The following is a 20,425-nucleotide window of genomic DNA, read 5'->3' as shown; positions in this document are numbered from 1 at the left end:
CCAGCCTTGTGCAGGTCTACAATCTTGTCCCCGACGTCCTTTTACAGCTCTTTGGTCTTGCCTATGGTGGTGAGGTTTGAATGGAAGAAAGATTCTGTGGACAGGTGTCTTGTACACATAAGTTGTCGTTAGGAGCACCTTCTTACCATTGACAGGACTAGTCTGTGTACGACATAAGCACAGCCACTCTGCGGGAGCCAGAATACTTATTTTACTCACTGAACTGCAACTCAATTTATAACATTTGAATATGGGTTTTTTTTTTTTTCAGGATTTTCAGTTGATATTCTGTCTATATCGATTAAAAAACACCTATGATAAAAAAATTATAGACCTTTCATTTCTTCGTAAGTGAGCAAACTTACAAAATCTGCAGGGGATCAAATAATTATTTTCCCCAATGTAACTGCCTGGCTGAATGAGGTATGAGCAAACCGTCTGCAGGAGCCCAAGATTGCTCTGCAAGCAAAAAATAATAAATGCACATTTTTTGTACCTGCAAAAAAATTACGCTTTTTTTTTACAAATGCATTAAAATTCCTTCTTTAACACCCAGCCTTACCCTCCATCCAGTTACAGTTGGTTCTATTGAGTTGACAATATTGGGAACCAGTAAGAAAGCGCACTCACTGGAGTGGTTGCATCAGTTAGTCAAGTGCTTGACACACGTAAAAAAAGAGACAAAATTTTATTATGTTTTAATACACTTCTGACCACCAAAACAAAACGGTTCAAGTAAATAATTCCTGAGGAAAATAAGCCCATTTTGCTAAACAACTGAAAATGCCATTTGGCTGGCTACAAAGCTAACTCACTTGCTTCAGTGATTCCTAGGTCTCTGACAAAGAACAAGTATGCACATTAGTAAAATCATAAATCCTTATCCTTCAGACAACCTATTGAATCAAAAGGGTTGGCATTACTGTCAGTCAACTAGTATCTGCAGAATGAGAAGTCAGCCAGTGCAACCTTCACATTCCTCTTAACTACTAAAAAAATAATTCTTGCGCTCCACCACAGACATGGTCATGTGTCCTCGTCAACCATCGTGTAAAAAAAAACCCCAAAAAACATACTAGTAACCTTAACTGATTCCAATGTGCTTTACGCACACACTGTGTGTTGCCCAGTGCAGGATGTTCGCTTACCCACATGGCTGCTATGGCCAAGAAAAAACACCTTGATGAGAGCACCACAGATAGTTCTTGTTAAAGGATAAGTTCACCTCTAAGACAAAAATAATAAATGCACATTTTTTTGCAGGTAAAAAAATGTGCATTTATTATTTTTGTCTACAGGAGCCTGGAAAGCATTCCACCAGTGATCAGTAGATTGCTGATGCCATGCAGGTCTCCTGCAGACCTGTCAGAATATCTGCTTGTCGAACGGGATGTACGAACAAGCAGATATTCTGACAGCAAGCTTCAATTAACTACCACGGTGCTCCACAGCACCGTGGTACTTCATTGAAAACTACAAGCCAGCAGCCGCTAAAGGCTGTCAGGACTGGCAGTTCATTCATTCATGGAAGTCTGAGTGAATGACGCAGCCATGTGAGAGCAGTCCCACTGTATTCAAATTTGAAAGATAGTACGGGGAGACTTCTCCCCGTACTACCTTTCAGAGGGAGGGGGGCGGCCGGCAGCGGCTGCAGCTATGGGAACATGTTACATGTTCCACCCTAAAGACAGGTGGAACATGTTCCCAAAGGTGAACTTATCCTTTAAAAAAAACATTGTATTCAGTCCTTAACTCTCTAAATAGACATTGGCTTCATGTATAAAAACCCAACAATTTACTCTAGACAGAAAGGTAAAGCACTTACTCTGACCGTCGTCTGGTCTCCAGTCCATCTGGCAAAAAAAGCTTTACGGTGGACACTATACAGCCGTGAGTCACTAAGAGGAAGGAAACAAAGTACAGATTACCATTACAAATAACAGAACGGTCATAGGTTTCCCTTTTTTACAAGGCATTTAAACACATTAGGTTGATAGTTGATGAATTACACAAACAAATGCAGTTTTTAAGTGTTCTTAAATGTCAATGAATTTTCCTCTTTAAATGCTAGCGCCATAGAGATTCTACTCCAACAAGTAAGATTTACCTGTAAATTCCATATCTTGAGGCACAGTACCAAACACCGGTTGTGTACTCATACACCATGTGTTATAAGCGTGGTAAACTGAACACTGGCAAAGCTTTAGAGGACAAGCCCTACCCTAACCCACTCCATAAGTCTTCAGCTTCGTAGCAAGCAATGAAGAGTAAACTAAGGAATGGAAGGGAAGGTGTCATACTGTACTCCAAGACATGGAATTACATGTAAGAGAAATTTCTTCTCATCTTAATTGTACAGCACAGGACACAGGTAGAGAATTTTCATACACTATGGGATGTCCACAAGCAATGAAAGGGCTGGCCCAACAAGGCATCGTCTCTCTCTCTCTCTCTCTCGGTTGGGTCTTTTGATCATTGTTGTTGACACAAGGGTCAAAATACCCAAGAGCCAATGCGAGAACCTTATGGCCAAAATATGCATCAACAAAAGATTGGACACCCACCAGGTAAACTTTGAAAAAGTATGCACATAAGACTAGGTGGTGGCTCTACATAACTGGGCTACAGAGGCTTGATGCTGAAATGACCAAGAAACTCTTATGATCTGGTGGAATAGGCACATACAGTGAAGAAAATAAGTATTTGATCCCCTGCTGATTTTGAATGTTTGCCCACTCACAAAGAAATGATCAGTCTAAAAATCGAATGGTAGGTGTATTGTAACACAGAGACAGAATAGCAACAAAAATTCAAAAGAAATGCATGTCTAACAAATTATGCACGGATTTGCATGTTCATGAGGGAAATAAGTATTTGATCCCCTTCATAAAACACGACTTAGTACCAGGGGTGGACTGACAACTCATGGGGCCCCCGGGCAATAGGGGATCACGGGGCCCCTGTGTCCTTGCCCAAACTTAAAAAAGCCCATGAAAAAGGTACCAGGGGCATCTCATGGGGCCCCCTATTGACCCCGGGCCCTAGGGCAGTGCCCGTGTTTCCAAATGTTCAGTCCGCCCCTGCTTAGTACTGAGATTAGAAGCAGTCTGTTCAAGGGAGTACTGCTAATCTCATTTTGTTACCTGTATAAAGACACCTGTCCACAGGAGCAATCAATCAGATTCCAAACTCTCTACCATGGCAAAGACCAAAGAGCTGTCCAAGGATGTCAGGGACAAGATTGTAGACCAACACAAGGCTGGACTGGGCTACCAAACTATCGCCAAGCAGCTTGGTGAGAAGGTGACAACAGTTGGTGCAATAATTCGCAAATGGAAGAAACACAAAACAACTGTCAGTCTCCCTAGGTCTGGTGCACCATGCAAGATCTCACCTCGTGGAGTGTCAATGATCATGAAAACAGTGAGGAATCATCCCAGAACTACATGTGAGGATCTTGTCAATGATCTCCAGACAGCTGGGACCAAAGTCACCAAGAAAACAATTGGTAACACACTACGCCAGCAAGGATTGAAATCCTGCAGTGCCCCCAAGGTCCCTCTGTTCAAGAAAGCACATGTCCAGGCCCGTCTGAAGTTTGCCACATCTGAATGATGCAGAGGACGACTGGTTGAAAGTGTTGTGGTCAGATGAGACCAAAATTGAGCTCTTTGGCATCAACTCAACTCGCCAAGTTTGGAGGAGGAGGAATGCTGCCTATGACCCCAAGAACACCATCCCAACTGTCAAACATGGTGGTGGAAACATTCAGCTTTGGGGGTGTTTTTCTGCTAAGGGGAAAGGACAACTGCGCCACATCAAAAGGGAAGATGGATGGGGCAATGTACCGTCAAATCTTGGGTGAAAACCTTCTTCCCTCAGCCAGGGCATTGAAAATGGGTCATGGGTGGGTGTTCCAGCATGACAATGACCCAAAACACACGGCCAAGGCAAGGAATGGCTCAAGAAGAAGCACATTAAGGTCCTGGAGTGGCCTAGCCAGTCTCCAGACCTTAATCTAATTGGAATTCTGTGGAGGGAACTGAAAGTTCGAGTTGCCAGACATCAGCCACAAAACCTTGCCAACAAGGGATTTGCCACCAAGTGCCAAGTCATGTTTTGTGAAGGGGATCAAATATGTATTTCCCTCATGAACATGCAAATCAGTGCATAATTTGTTAGACGTGCATTTCTTTTGAATTTTTTGTTGCTATTCTGTCTCAGTGTTACAACACACCTACCATTCAATTTTTAGACTGATCATTTCTTCGTGAGTGGGCAAACATTCAAAATCAGCAGAGGATCTAATACGTATTTCGTTCACTGTAAAAGCGCAGAAGGAGATTTCTCCTTGAGAATGAAAGCTATGCTGACCACCGCTGTAATTCTGCTTCAATCAAATTGGCTGCTTGTTGCGTATGTGAAATAAGATCTAAAATCAGATATTGAGACTGGTGTTAGAGCCAGTTATTGCCCTGATGCAAGGGATGCATCTTCACTATGAGTGTTATGTAGGCCTTCACAGAGAAAATCGCCTGTGATTTAGCACTGCCTCCCTTTTGGCTTGACTCAACCAAAAATACAAGTGAGGGTTTTCCCCTGTGGGATACGCACTGAGTATGGTACAGAGTGGAGGGTAAGTATGGTCATAAGGAGTACACAGTAACCCAGTTATAGTTTGTCCTGCAACAAGTCCTTGTGATGAGATGACATGGAGAAAGGCCTTGTGCTTTATAAGGGCTCTAGGTGAAGGTGATGCCAAGTATGTGGCCAGTGGTGCGATGTAACCCCTGGTCATCCACTTGAGATTGAGCTCTGAGTGGTTGGACTTCAGTGCCAAGTTTGAATAGTAAACAGTGTTAGGTGAATATAATCCAAACAGGCTTAGGTGATTCTAGTGGAAGGGGGTAGCTGCTGAAAATAGGTAACCGCCCCGACCCAAAAAAGAGGCTAAAATGTGTTAGAGGAGAAGGGAGGAGGAACATTAGCGGAACTTCCCTTTCAGGGTGACATTCCACTTGAAGTGTGAAGGAGAATAGGTTCATCACCTTCAGACATTACCACAAAACAGAGGGCACACAGAGTGGGGTAGAGTTATAGGGGAGGCCCCCAGGGGGTGTATCCTCTAAAGCTTTGCTAGTGTGCAGTCACCTGGACATTTTTTTCATTTTGGATAGAGAAAGGGTAGACTATAAACCCTGTCAGGTTATTTTTTTTTTCTCCTCAGCTTTGACCCATGAAGGGGGAGGAGGGTTGGGGTGGATTTCCTTTGACATTTTCTCCAACATCCAAGACAGGAAGCAAGAGGAAATCCCTCCAAAGTGAGGGAATCTCTGGTTGTCACCAGAACTAGTATTCTTACTGGAAAGCGTGTCCGCTATTACTTTTCTGGGGACAATTGGAAATTTTGGATATTCTTTTATTTTCACTTTTGACAACAGTGAACATTACAAAGAGAAGGTGAATCTCCCTAATTGAGGCAAAGACAACAATAAAAACCTGACAGATGTTATAACTCATCTCCATTCTATCCAAAACTAAAATGGAGAGGCCTTTAGTTATCCTTTAACCTCCTGTTCTTTAACTACCTTTCCAAGGGTGAGCTACATGGTTCCATAGCATGTGGCAATGTAGCCACCCTCCTACGCTTGTGGCTGACTAGAATTAAGTTTTAAGTGCCCGTACAGCCAGAGCTGGCACTTAAAAAATAAAAAAAAAGCCGCCCACAGTGTTAACAGCGTTGCAACAGGAATTTAATTTCTGGTGAAATATTAGCTAAGGCTTTTCTGCTATAAGGATGCAGACACTGCATTTTTGTTTGTTCGAACACTGACACTTACTCAGGTGGGTATAATGAACACAGACTCTCCCATGCAGGCATCAGTCTGAAAAGGACACCATTTAACAGCTATATCATCTGAACAGAAAAACAGGAATTTGCAATGCAGTGTACATTTTCCCAGAGGGTTTTTTTTTTTCCAACAAAGGTGGCAGTACAAACAACATAGTTAAGCATTCGCTTCATGTTCAAGAATCAAAGCTATCTAGATTCAGCTATTTGTGCAGCTCTGATATCACATACAGCTATCCTTGCCAACAATAGAAAGCATAGGAGACTCATCTCTCTGCAGGCAACTATTACGATTGTTGTAGGCCCCAAAACAACTCTGCATTTTCCTTAGTTCTTTGCAAAGTAATTTAGGATGTTTAAATATAAAGCCGCTCTAATGCTGATGCAGTCCATTTTCACCGCTCCCAAGACTACTATAATAATGGTTATTTTTTTTTAAATGCTACTCTGCTGCATTTTACATTAGGTTTTTACTTCAAAACATTCATGATTGATTCAACAAAAACACAACTAAGCAAAACTCAGGTCTAAAATAGCCAAATTACATAAGCAATGCTTTACCTAACTGTAAGCTTAACTTGCAACCCACCAAAATGACAATTCTTGTTGAGAATATATCAGTAAACCTAGCACTGGCTGCAATAGACTACTGTAGCTAACACATTCTGTAATAATGTCAAATTTACCACGCTACATTGGCACAAAGGCAGGCAGCTTCTTCCTTGCCAGCTCAGCACGTTAATAAAAACACACACACGGCGTTCAAGTCAAACCAGGATTTTTAATTTTACAGGTATAAAAAAGGATGCTAGCAAGGCAGTACTACATGCAGTAGAAAGTGGTACGTGTGTCCTATTACCAATCGGCGGCGAACATGTAGTGAACCAGTCCAGGGATCATTAACCAGGATGGCAGACAACAGTGTTAGTGAGTGCATTGAACAATGTGTGGTGATGAAGTTGACAAAGGCATAAAGCTTGCAGATATCTACTGAAGACTTCAAGCACAGTACGGTGATGAGCTATTCAAAACGCAGTAAGACATTTGAATGGTGTAAATGTTTAAAAAATGGCCGTACATCTGTCAGTGACAATCCTGGCCGTGGTGGTTCCAAGCCCACAGCAGTCATTCCTGTGAACATTCAGCGCATGGAACGGCTGATCCTGGATAATCGATGCATAACCTTTCGTGAAATTGCACAAGAGATGAATCTGTGGTCAGCATTTCAGCGCCGATGACAAAGTGAACCAGGCTGTCCTAGAATGGTTGAGGCGTACTGACAAATCTTTCTATGCCAAAGTGTTCCAGGCATTAAACTCTGAGATAAGTGTATATATGTAGCAATGTAGCAAGGAAGAAAGTCGAAAAATAAATGCAGTTTTAACTCCTTGAAATTTGTTCTTTTATTATATAAACTCAAAAATCCTGATGTGACTTGAACAATGTATGTCTATCTCTAAATACATACACATACACACACACACACACACACACACACAGCCAAAATTGTGGATACACCTTACATTTTTACAAACTTTTTCAGTTTAAAGTACTTTTTATATAAAAAAAAAATCTCTAAAAATGTCATAGCACAAGTAAAATTAAATATAGTAAATGGGATGCCTTAAAAAAAAAAAAAAAAAAAAATCTTTCTTTAAATAAGTTCAATTTTGGCTGGAAATGTACCATAATGCATCTTAGTTATTATGTAGCATAAAAATGATAATTTCAAGTTTGTCACAACGCAATTTTTCAATAACGTGTTGGATAGCCTTTGGCCAAAACTACTGCCTGACACCTTCTAGGCATTGACTCTACAAGTCTTTTGACATCCTCTTCTGTGATCAAATGATGCCAGGAATTGATTATAGCCTCAATGAGTCCTCGCTTGTTGCTTGGATTCTTGCTCGAGACAATGCGCTTCAATCTTGACCACAGATTTTCGATGGGATTCAAATCAGGGCTGTTTTTCCAGGCCAGGGAAGCAAAGGAATTTTCTTGTCATTGAACCATTTAAGGCATTTACGAGCTGTATGGCATGGAGCTCCATCTTGTTGAAAAGTAAATTCTGTTCCTTTGTCCGCTAAGTCGCTTATTGATGGGATCAACTTTGGTTACAGGACTTCTTTGATGTCTGTATTAATAATCCCATCAATAACCTGCATTTGTCAAACACCATACCAAGACATGCAGCTCCACATCATGACGCTTTGAGGGTGTTTCATTGTTGCCGTTATGCACTCAGGAAGGCATTCTTCGCACATATCGAACGGCATCGCTTCCGAAAATAGAAATTCGTGTTTCATCACTCCAAATAATTTTTTCCAATCTTCTGTTGTCCAATTTTGATGTTCCTTGGCCCAGTCGACTCTTTTCTTTCTTTGTTGGCAGTTCAAAAATGTTTTTTTCTGGGTATTCAAGCTCTTAATCCAGCAGAAACAAGTTGACTTCTTAGGCCATGTACACAGGAGACTTCTGAACGATGGAAACTGACTGCTGGAAAACGTAGGTTAAAAAACATCTGTTTAGCCGCGCTTATGTGCGTTTGCGTTTAGAAGCGTTTTTTTAAAGATAAGCACAGGAGAACCTCCCAAATCCCCAGAATGCACTGAAAAGTGGTAAATTATTAACGATTTCAGACTGTTTCAGAGAAATACAGAGAGTAGAAGCAGAGACAGCAGTATATGTTGAAATTAGCTTAGTTGCGAGTTGCTCATTAACATTTCTTTTGTTTCCAAGGGTGGTAGAGGTATGAGGTGTGAATTGGTCATTGCAAGGTGTGACAAGCTTGGTAGGAACATCCTGTGTCAGTGTTCTGTCCATCCAAGTACCTTGAAAACACTTTGCATGCATTTTTCATGATGAAAAAAGGCTCTGGACAGCATCAGGAACTGGAAGAGTAAAAAAAAAAGTTCAGACACAAACGCTTATAAACGCAACTTGCCGCATTTACAAGCGCTTTGCGTTTGAAACGCTGATAAAATCAACTGCTGCACGCAAGTTTTCTGCGTTGAAAAAAAAAAAAAAAAGACTGTGAACTCGAATGCCTGTAAACGAAGATGTGTACATGGACACATAGGAAAACAGGGTGAGTTCAGGGGCTGCTGAAAAAACCGCTGAACAGCTCCTAAACGTGAGTTTATCAGCTGCAGCGTATATGAGCCCTTACTGTTCAGTCAGACACTGATAGTCCTCCATCTGACAACACCTTGTTGATATCCTTGGCAGAGGATTTTCTATTCTGCAAAGCAAGTCTTGCAATTCTTCTGTCAGTTTTGGGTGTTGTAGCTTTTTTTCTTCCTCTGCATTGCTGTGTTTTGATACTTTTGGTGTTCATAAATCATGCACTCCTTGACCCATTTTCCTGGTAATTTAGCGAAAACTATAACCTTAATTTCTTAATGTTATTGCTGTTGCTATATATACAGGTCAAACTCGAAAAATAAGAATATCGTGCAAAAGTTCATTTATTTCAGTAATGCAACTTAAAAGGTGAAACTAATATATGAGATAGACACATTACATGCAAAGCAAGATAGTTCAATCCGTGATTTGTCATAATTGTGATGATTATGGCTTACAGCTCATGAAAACCCCAAATCCACAATCTCAAAAAATTACCGTATTTTCCGGCGTATAAGACGACTTTTCAACCCCTGAAAATCTTCTGAAAAGTCGGGGGTCGTCTTATACGCCGGTGCGAGCCGGCGCCAGGTGTCAGGGCGGCACTTTTTCGAGGGGCGGCGCCGCGCCGCCCCCCCTCCTTCTCCAACGGACACTAAGTACAGGGGTGGACAGAGGGGCTGCTGTACCTTACCTGGCTCCGGTCCCACGACGATCCGGTCCAGGAAGCGCGGCTGCTCCTTCTTTCAGTTCGGCCGCTCGATGGTCACGCGGCCGCTCGGCTCCGCCTCCTCACCGGTGATTGGGCGCCAGCACTGGAAAGGCACACAGGCGACCAATCACCGGCGAGGAGGCGGAGCCGAGCGGCCCCGCGAAAATCGAGCGACCGAACTGGAAGAAGGAGCAGACGCTCCTCTCCCCCACTGACACCAACGGTGGGGCAGTATTCCTCCTCCACACTGACACCAACGATGGGGTACTATTCCTCCCCCACTGATACCAATGATGGGGTACTATTCCTCCCCCACTGATACCAATGATGGGGTACTATTCCTCCCCCACTGATACCAATGATGGGGTACTATTCCTCCCCCACTGATACCAATGATGGGGTACTATTCCTCCCCCACTGACACCAACGATGGGGCACTATTCCTCCTCCCCACTGACACCAACGATGAGGCACTGTTCCTCCCCCACCGACACCAACGATGAGGCACTGTTCCTCCCCCACCGACACCAACGATGAGGCACTGTTCCTCCCCCACGGACACCAACGATGAGACACTGTTCTCCCCACTGATACCAATGATGGGGCACTATTCCTCCTCCCCACTGACACCAACGATGGGGCACTATTCCTCCTCCCCACTGACACCAACGATGGGGCACTATTCCTCCTCCTCCCCACTGACACCAACGATGGGGCACTATTCCTCCTCCCCACTGACACCAATGATGGGACACTATTCATCCCACTGACACCAATGATGGGACACTATTCTTCCCACTGACACCAATGATGGGGCACGATTCTTCCCACTGACACCAATGATGGGGCACTATTCCTCCCACTGACTAATGATGGGGCACTATTCCTCCCACTGACTAATGATGGGGCACTATTCCTCACACACTGACACTAATGATGGGGCACCATCATTGGTGTCAGTGGGAGGAATAGTGCCCCATCATTGGTATCAGTGGGAGGAATAGTGCCCCATCATTGGTGTCAGTGGGAGGAATAGCGCCCCATCATTGGAATACCATACTGAAATAGCATACCATATTGAAATCAAATCTGATGTTTTTTCATTTTTATTTGGTGTGCCTTGGAAGAGGGGTAGTCTTATACGGTGAGTATTGCTTAAACCCTATATTTTAACAGGAAAAGTAGGGGGTCGTCTATAGTCTATAGATTACATGCAATCAATAAAACAAGGATTGTACATAGAACAATATCGGACCTCTGAAAAGTATAAGCATGCATATGTACTCAGTACTTGGTTTGGGCCCCTTTTGCAGCAATTACTGCCTCAATGCGGCGTGGCATGGAAGCTATCAGCCTGTGGCACTGCTGAGGTGTTATGGAAGACCAGGATGCTTTAATAGCGGCCTTCAGCTCTTCAGCATAGTTTGGTCTCATGTCTCATATTTCTCTTGGCAATGCCCCATAGATTCTCTATGGGGTTCAAGTCAGGCAAGTTTGCTGGCCAATCAAGCACAGTAATCCCACGGTCATTGAACCAGGTTTTGGTGCTTTTGGCAGTGTGGGCAGGTGCCAAGTCCTGCTGGTAAAATGAAGTCAGCATCCCCATAAAGCTTGTCTGTGGAAGGAAGCATGAAGTGCTCCAAAATCTCCTGGTAAACAGCTGCGTGGACCCTGGACGTAATGAAGCACAGTAGACGAACACCAGCAGATGACATGGCTCCCCAAATCAACACAGACTGTGGAAACTTCACACTGGACTTCAAGCATCTTGCAGTGTGTGCCTCTCCATTCTTCCTCCATACTCTGGGTCCTTGGTTTCCAAATGAGATGCAAAAGTTGCTCTCATCAGAAAAGAGGACTTTGGACCACTGAGCAACAGACCAGGTCTGTTTTTCTTTAGCCCAGGTAAGACGCTTCTGACGTTGTTTGTTGTTTAGGAGCAGCTTGACAAGAGGAATACGACATTTGAAGCCCATGTCCAGGATCTGCCTGTGTGTGGTGGCTCTTGATGCACTGACTCCAGCCTCAGTCCACTCCTTGTGAAAGTCCCCAACACTTTTGAATGGCCTTTTCCTGACAATCCTCTCCAGGCTGCGGTCATCCCTGCTGCTTGTGCACCTTTTTCTTCCACATAACTTTCTATTAATGTGCTTTGATACAGCACTTTGGGAACATCCAACTTCTTTTGCAATTACCATTTGAGGCTTTCCCTCCTTATGGAGGGTGTCAATGATGGTTTTCTGCACAACTGTCAGGTCAGCACTTTTTCCCATGATTGTGATTCCTACTGAACAAGACTGAGAGACCATTTAAAGGCTCAAGAACCCTTTGCAGGTGTTATGGCTTAATTAGCTGATTAGAGTGGGACACTTTGAGCCTAGAATACTGCACCTTTTTCACAATATTCTAATTTTCTGAGATTGTAGATTTGGGGTTTTCATGAGCTGTAAGCCATAATCATCACAATTATGACAAATCACGTCTTGGACTATCTCGCTTTGCATGTAATGAGTATCTCATATATTAGTTTCACCTTTTAACCACTTGAGCCCCAGAGGATTTACCCCCCTTAATGACCAGGCCTTTTTTTGCTGTTTGGCGCTGCACTAATTCAAATGATAATTGCGCGGTCATGCAATGCTGTACCCAAACAAAATTTAGGTCCTTTTTTTCACACAAATAGAGCTTTCTTTTGGTGGTATTTGATCACCTGTGCGCTTTTTATTTTTTGCGCTATAAACAAAAAAACCACGAAAATTTTGAAAAAAAAATATTTTCTACTTTCAGCTATAAAAAATATCGTAAACTCAAAGTTAGTCATAAATTTAAGCCAAAATGTATTCTGCTACATGTTTTTGGTAAAAAAAAATCCCAATAAGTGTATATTGATTGCTTTGTGTGAAAGTTATAGCGTCTACAAACTATGGTATAGATACTGTAATTTATGCCTTTTTTTGCTATACAGCGCTGCACTAACTCAAATGATAATTGCGCAGTCATGCAATGCTGCACCCAAACGAAAATTACGTCCTTTTTTTCACACAAATAGAGCTTTCTTTTGGTGGTATTTGATCACCTGTGCGCTTTTTATTTTTTGCGCTATAAACAAAAAAACCACAAAAATTTTGAAAAAAAAAAATATTTTCTACTTTCAGCTATAAAAAATATCGTAAACTCAAAGTTAGTCATAAATTTAAGCCAAAATGTATTCTGCTACATGTTTTTGGTAAAAAAAATCCCGTGCATTAGCGAGCAAACTGGCGCTATCTAGGAGGGGCGCTAACACTATCGGAAGTCACCAGTGACACTAATACAGTGATCAATAAAAATCTGTTCACTGTAATCAATGACACTGGTGACAGGGCAGTGAAGGGGTTAACTGGGGGGGGGGGGGAGAGGGGGGCGATCAAGGGGTTAAATGGGATTTCTGGTGCACTAGCGGGCAAACTGGCGCTTTCTGGGAGGGGCGCTAACACTATCGGAAGTCGCCAGCGACACTGATACAGTGATCAGTAAAAATTGGTTCACTGATCAGTGACACTGGTGACAGGGCAGTGAAGGGGTTAACTGGAGGGGGGGGGTGATCAAGGGGTTAAACGGGATTACTGGTGTACTGGCGGGCAACCTGGCATTATCTGGGAGGGGCGCTAACACTATCGGAAGTCGCCAGCGACACTGATACAGTGATCAGTAAAAATCGGTTCACTGATCAGTGACACTGGTGACAGGGCAGTGAATGGGTTAACTGGGGGGGGGGGAAGATTAAGGGGTTAAATGGGATTACTGGTGTACTAGCGGGCAATCTGGCGCTATCTGGGAGGGGCGCTAACACTATCGGAAGTCGCCAGCGACACTGATCAGTAAAAATCGCTTCACTGATCAGTAACACTGGTGACAGGGCAGTGAAGGGTTAACTGGAGGGGGGGGGGGCGATCAGGGGGTTAAATGTGTCCTAGAGTGTTCTAACTGTAGTGTAGTGCTTGTGTACTCACTTTTTGGATGTCTTCTTCTCTGTCTGGAACGGAATGTGTCCAGGCAGAGAAGAATGACATCATATCCTGCCCTGTGTGTATGTGAACACAGGACAGGATAGGACAGGGACCGATCATGTGATTTCAGCCAGAAATCACTGGCTGAAATCTAATGATTGATCCCTCCTGGATCGAATCGGATCACCCGCGGGTCGGCGGGAGCGCGCCCCCTGCCGGCGAAAGTGTCGGGAGCGCGGAACCCGTTTTTAAACGTGGTTTTGCGCTCCACTGCCGCCCTGCACACGTATATACACAGTGGCAGGGCGGCAAGCGGTTAAGTTGCATTACTAAAATAAATGAACTTTTGCACGATATTCTAATTTTTCGTGTTTCACCTGTACACAAACCAGCCAAGGATCTAATTAATCAAAATAAAATACAAACATCTGAAAAGTAGAGCACGTCTTTTACGATACATTTACCTCTGGTCACTTGTCATGTTACTTCAGATATTGTTTACATTATCCATCATGTTACTAAGAAAAAAAGTTAGGGCCCTGACATGGAGGGGACTTAATCTGGGTTACAGGGTATGTATCATAGGTATACTCAAAGGTGCTGGGAATAATGTAATGCTCTGTGAAGAAAAGTGCACTTCTACTTTATTTTTACAGAAATCAGCAAAAAGATATTACGTAAGGTCTCAGCAAACGTGCACACAATTTCTGTCAGCATTACTAGACCCGTTGAGCTACAAATGAGAAACATTTACAGTATGACTTATTTCAGCCAGAGATCAGTCATGTCAGCACTATAAAGGATTTGTAGGACAGAGCAGGTGCAGAGCAGGTCACTGACTGCCTCACATGGGATGCCTCAGGCTTCAGGGATTCCATTACAGAGGCTGTAGTAAGAGCTCATATTACCTTATAGTGTACAATAACTTGTCACCTCTTTGCAGAGAACAGATCTTCACAGTATCAGTTACATCAACCCTGTAACATTACAACTTAAAGGCAGATAAGAGACACAAGAGGACACCCCCCCCCCCCCCCCCCCAATCTCTACTGGGTGTATAGCTTTCAAGAAGTGATCAGTGGAACGTTAGACTTTCTAAAACAATGCTACAAACAGCGATGTGCATGTCCCTAAATTCTGGTGTCAAATGAGAGTAAAATGATAGAACTGTGCATCATTCAGTGTTTAAAGCCCCTAGGTAGAAATGCTTATTTTTTTTAAATCAAAGTAGGATCCATTATACTCTGTATAGTCCATTATGACTGACACAATAACCACATACCTTTTCTGGTGTTTTCTGTTACATCAACCCCAAACTGAATAATGTCACCCGAAAGGATCTCACAAGGTGGACTTTCCTCAGACCCACGACTCAATCTCTGGCTGTTGATGAAGGTACCATTACTACTTTTAGTGTCTTGAAGGTAGAACTGCAACAGAATAAAGACAGACATTCAATAACTGACCAGGCAGATTAGCTGTTTAGTAGCATAACAGTCCTTCAAAAGGGGCTGCAACAAAATTAAACTTATTTTTTTAAATTAGTGAGTATAGAGTACATGTAAATGTAATTTGTAAAATCTCATTTTAAAAACCTTTAATAATTATAAATCCACAACTACCATTAAAGGAATATCTAGTGATCTTGCCATGAGGGTCCTTCATCAAGCACTTCCTGTTATAGGGGGACAACGCTCTTTCCAAGTCTCCAAATTGCATACCTGTCTCACACACACTTCCAAATAAGAATCGGTCACTGCCTAGGCATGATCCAATGTTATCACTATCAGGCAACCCACCCTGAGAAATGCCATACACCCATCGTTGTTAGTACATGCTTGTAGACATGAAGTGGCTGGAGTAAGGCTGCAGGAGATCAGCAGCATCGGTATGCAACTAAGAATGAAAGATAGATGAATACAATGTTAAAAAAATAAAAAATAAAAGACATAGTAACTGTTTATGTCACACCGCTTCATTAATCTTCATATTCTCTTGTCAGATCGGGCACTCTCTCTCAAAGCTTGTGCAATGCAAATTTGCATGAGCAGAGATCATTGTTGGCTATCCAGCAAAGGACATTATTACGGATACAGCTCCAGCCTCCTGTTAGCCCTCAGTGAAATCTCCACTACCAGAAAGGAAAGAAAGAAGCAGCACCCAGAGTTGGTGGTACCGTGACCACATATAAACCAAATTTTAAAAAGTATTTAGCAATTTAAAAAAAGAAAAGAAAATAGAAAAGAGACACAGGAAAGTGCAAGAGGGAAATAATTAAAAATCATTTGAGTCTTTAAAGGAGACGTATAGCCAAAGCTTTTTTGGCTGTACATCTCCTGTGGATCACAGGAGTGCAGTTCATTCTGTGATTAATTTTCAGCTAACAGCAGTCTGAAGCCCACCGTCAGCCAATGCCATAGAGCTGATCCAACCTCTGAAAAAATCCTGACCATATGGTGGGAATCCACCCAGAAGCCTTTACCATCACCTGGCTCAGACTCTCAGTGATCCGCCGAGAGCCTGAGCCAACCTCTCCCACCCTTCTCCACAGCCCAGCGCTGGCAAAGCAGAGCAGAGCCAGTGACTGATAGTCATGGGCTCTCTGCTCAAAGTGGATGGGGATAATGGAGCGATCGCAGTCATGATCAGAGACAGCATTGGATCGATGCTGCATTCACCAAGGTGAGTGTAAGATTTTTTTTTTCCCCCACCCAAAACCCCATACTTCTCTTTTATGCAATCCATAAATGATTTCGGTTTATTTACGTTCAACCAGCATGCTAAACATTAAAAAAAAATAGAAAAAAACTGACATGATTTCCCCATCGACACATTCGAGGTGGATGGGGGAATCACTCCCACTGAGCTATTGTGTTCTGACAGCGGGAAGACTTCCACACCGCCAAAATACAACGATCAGCTGGCAACAGCATGCTCCACTGACCGAGTGGGGAAAACCTGACTAGCTGGTTTTACAGAAGTCAATCAGAAGATTATATCAGAAGATTAATCAGAAGATACATGGATTTAAATTTGGCTGGTCTCTGCTGAACTGGATGAATTTTGATCCATGTATGGACGGCTTTAATATTAGCTTCCTCTTCATCTACTTCTAACATCTACAGCACGTCGAATGTGCATGTTTATGTTAAGGATGGCCCAAATCCTCCAGCTCTAAGTTCTCTCAGGGAAAATATCAGTTTTTATATCTCCTTAACATTGCTAAAATATTTAATAATCACTGAACCACAACAACCAATTAGTTGTACACTGTCTAGCTAGACACTGAAAGGCAATGACTGATCATTTCAATGGTTTGGAGCAAATTTGCACATTTTTGCAATGCATCATTTGTTCCAGTTTGCAAGCTGCAGGGCTTTCATAAAATGCTAAAAACTAAACTGGCGTAAGGAACACTAAGTGGCTGTAAACAGATTTTATTCCACCCAATAAATACATATTTAAATACCCCCAGTAAAGTGATTAAGTTTGATCACAGCACATCCCAACCTGATCCTCTTTGCAGGAAATGAATGTTAACTGATGTCAGTGAGGCGCTCACATTTACTTCAGTTTTGCTTAGTTTTGGCTCTAGGTAGGGATATCACCAATCACACATCAACTAGTATCCAAAAACTTTCTCAGAACTTAGATAACATTTCAACCATCATCACTCATTCCTGAATTATGAATGCAAGAGTATGCTTTTCAAAAATAAAGAAATTTCCTTTAATTGGGAACATTTGTGTCAGGCATGTAATCTTACATATCAGCTCCTTCCTAAAGCAATCTTCCACTCCTGGTTGATGAGCAAGTAGCAAATGCCCATAAAATGTCATCTGCAACTGCATAAAATGAGGTTGCTGCTTTCCTTTCTGAGTATCATCACAGCTGAATGGCTACTCGAGTTGAGTAATAATAGTTGCAACAACCACCATCTCAAAGCAAATACTACTCTCGCAAACAGGTTCTGTTATTTTGTTCTAATTATTACCTTTTTTCAAAACATAACACCAGTAGCAAATAAAATACAATTTAAAAAAGGGAGGTCGGTTTGCTGCTTTAATCATATAGTTTGTGGCCACTATATAGTTACTTACAGAGTCACGGCTAGAAGCTGGAGCAGGGTGAGCTGAGCTCATGATTCTGACTCCTGCCAAGTTCCCCTGAAAATGACGCATATAAATGCACACCCTGTGCCAATCGGCTCTGTTCACACACTGCCAAGAAAGATGTTGCAGCATTGTGACCAGAATGTCACAAGTAAAATTGGGACTTTGACTGCCTAGAACCTTCCTGTAGGGATACCTGCAGGTTTAAGCTTTTCACATATGTTACAATCTGATTTTTATTTCTATTTCAATACCAACAAGGGCAAGGGACCAGACTAAATTATTTTAAGAATGTTCTGTGAGATACAGTATACCTCACAATACATAGTTAAAACAAAGGGCAACTGTAAAATTAAGCTGTGTATACACTAGTAGAATTTCTAAAGAAAATCTGTATGAAAATATGAAAAGCCTTAGAATTTTCAAATGTCTTTCAAATGTACATTAAGATTTCGTTTGATTTTAACATTTGATTTTATGAATGGACTTTGCCGAATGATAAGAACATACACTGTAAAATTTGTACATGCGAGAAAAATTTTCCATCCTGCTCCTTTAAATTTTCTGACCACTGAGTTTGAAAATGAACATCAATTTGACCCTAATAATGATTAGAAAAAGAAAAGGAACATTCTTACAATGACCAAATAGGTCAATGTTCAGGGAAATCGCAAACTGGGCAGAAAGGTGCACATTATTATTAGGATAAAAATAAAATGACTCAACAGGTATGACGGTTATTGGTTAGCCCAATTTTAATGTGTGTATATTTTTCCAGCACATACCTTAAAGCGGAGTTCCACCCTTTTATGCCCCCTCTATTAGCAATGCCCCATTGTTGCACTGTTGGAATTGGATATATAGATTTTTAATGTTTGTAAATACCTTAAAATATTGGGTAAAGGCGGCGCTTCCAGTCCCGCCTAGGCAATGACGTAGTAAGGTGATTCACAAGGTCTCCTGGGATATACGGTCTTCTATTCCAGGAGTCCTTGAGAATCCTAGTTAGGAATGAAGTGCGCCATGCAGTGTCATTACAGCGCAGGCGCAAGATTGGGAGGTGCATGCTGGGATAGCTAGCAGCACATAATTCAGGAAATATAGACCTACAGGCTTCACATGCCCACAGTCTTCATGACGTCTGCCTGCTTCCTAGATTGAGGTAAAATACTACTCAACAAGCAGGATATCACATATACCTTCATTCAATTACAGTATTAATGGGAAAAATGAAATCACAATGGGCGAGTGTTTTTAAAAAAATTTGTTAAGGGCACTGGAGTTCCGCTACAGCAACAAGCTAACAAACACAGTATGTGACTTATTGGTAAATGTAATGCAATCCACAGGAACTTTTCACACGTTCGCAAAATGAAGGCTTTCCTCCTATTAGATTACAACAGGATGTTCATTATTCTCATAGTATATAATAATTTCTAGTAGGCCCGGCCAGCTTTGTACACATCACAAAATTAGGCTCTCTCGTACAATTATCAGGGTGGTCTAGGATTGTTAGAAAAGAAAAATTAGCAAAGCTGAGCTTTGCGCATAAAGAGCAAGCAACAGGTTTGATTTACTTTGAATCGGCCCCCCCAAAATTCTCAACAGCATGTATAGTACTTAACTTTCCTTCACTATGTTTAGTGCTGGGAGCCAAAGCAAATACCAGCGTATAGAAGAGCTTGTGACTCACCTATGTGACAGTACAGTGCCAACCACACACAGGGAGCTCGAAATCCAATATGAGCTACAATTCAGCTGACAGTGTGCATCCAGAAAGTATTGATAGCGCTTAACTTTTGCAACATTATGTTATGGTACAGCCTTATTCCAAAATGGATTAAAATCATTTTTTTCATCAACATTCTACAATACCCCATAATGACAACATGAAAAGTTTGTTTTGAAATCTTTGCAATTTAGTAAAAATAAAAAAACACATGTACATAAGTATTCACAGCCTTTGCCATGACACTCAAAATTGAGCTCTGGTACATCCTGTTCCCACTGATCATCCTTGAGATGTTTCCACAACTTGACTGGAGTCCACCTGTGGGAAATTCTATTTATTGGACATGATTAGGAAAGGCATAAACCTGTCTATATAAGGTTCCACAGTTAACAGTGCATGTCAGAGCACAAACCAAGCCATGAAGTCCAAGGAATTGTCCGTAGACCTCTGAGACAGGATTGTATCAAGGCACAGATCTGGGGCAGGGTACAGAAACATTTCTGCAGCATTGAAGGCCCCAATGAGCACAGTGGCCTCCATCATCTGTAAATGGAATAAGTTTTGAACCACCAGGAATCTTCCTAGAGCAGGCTGAGTAGCCAAAATAAGCGATCGAGGGAGAAGGGCCTTAGCCAGGGAGGTAACCGAGCACCCGATGGTCACTCTGAAAGAGCTCCAGCGTTTCTCTGTGGAGAGAGGAGAACCTTCCAGAAGAAAAATCATCTCTGCAGCACTCCACCAATCAGGCTTGTATGGCCAGATGGAAGCCATCCCTCAGTAAAAGACAAATGGCACCTGAGGGACTCTCAGACCATGAGAAACAAAACTCTGATGAAACAAAGATTCAACACTTTGGCCTGAATGCCAAGCGTCATGTCTGGAGGAAACCAGGCATCCCCCACCACC

At 42.2% G+C, this 20,425-nt stretch overlaps 1 protein-coding gene across 6 annotated transcripts in view; it reads right to left on the bottom strand.

The window, feature by feature from the left end:
- Positions 1-20,425, bottom strand: part of SLMAP (sarcolemma associated protein) — a 239,621-nt gene that overhangs the window by 126,311 nt on the left and 92,885 nt on the right. For all 6 annotated transcript variants that reach the window (XM_089678751.1, XM_089678750.1, XM_089678753.1 and 3 more), the window contains exons 2-3: positions 14,958-15,105; positions 1,826-1,898 (exon numbers count right to left, since the gene is read on the bottom strand). In XM_089678751.1, coding sequence (XP_089534877.1) covers positions 1,826-1,898; positions 14,958-15,105 — 221 coding nt within the window. The remainder of the gene's footprint in view (positions 1-1,825; positions 1,899-14,957; positions 15,106-20,425) is intronic.

Source organism: Staurois parvus, unplaced genomic scaffold (genome assembly GCF_062004578.1).
Source record: "Staurois parvus isolate SC_StPar_1 unplaced genomic scaffold, SC_StPar_1.0 ptg000209l, whole genome shotgun sequence".
NCBI classification, from domain to species: Eukaryota; Metazoa; Chordata; class Amphibia; order Anura; family Ranidae; genus Staurois; species Staurois parvus.
Note: the sequence above shows the minus strand (reverse complement) of the source record. Positions and strands in the feature narration are given on the sequence as shown.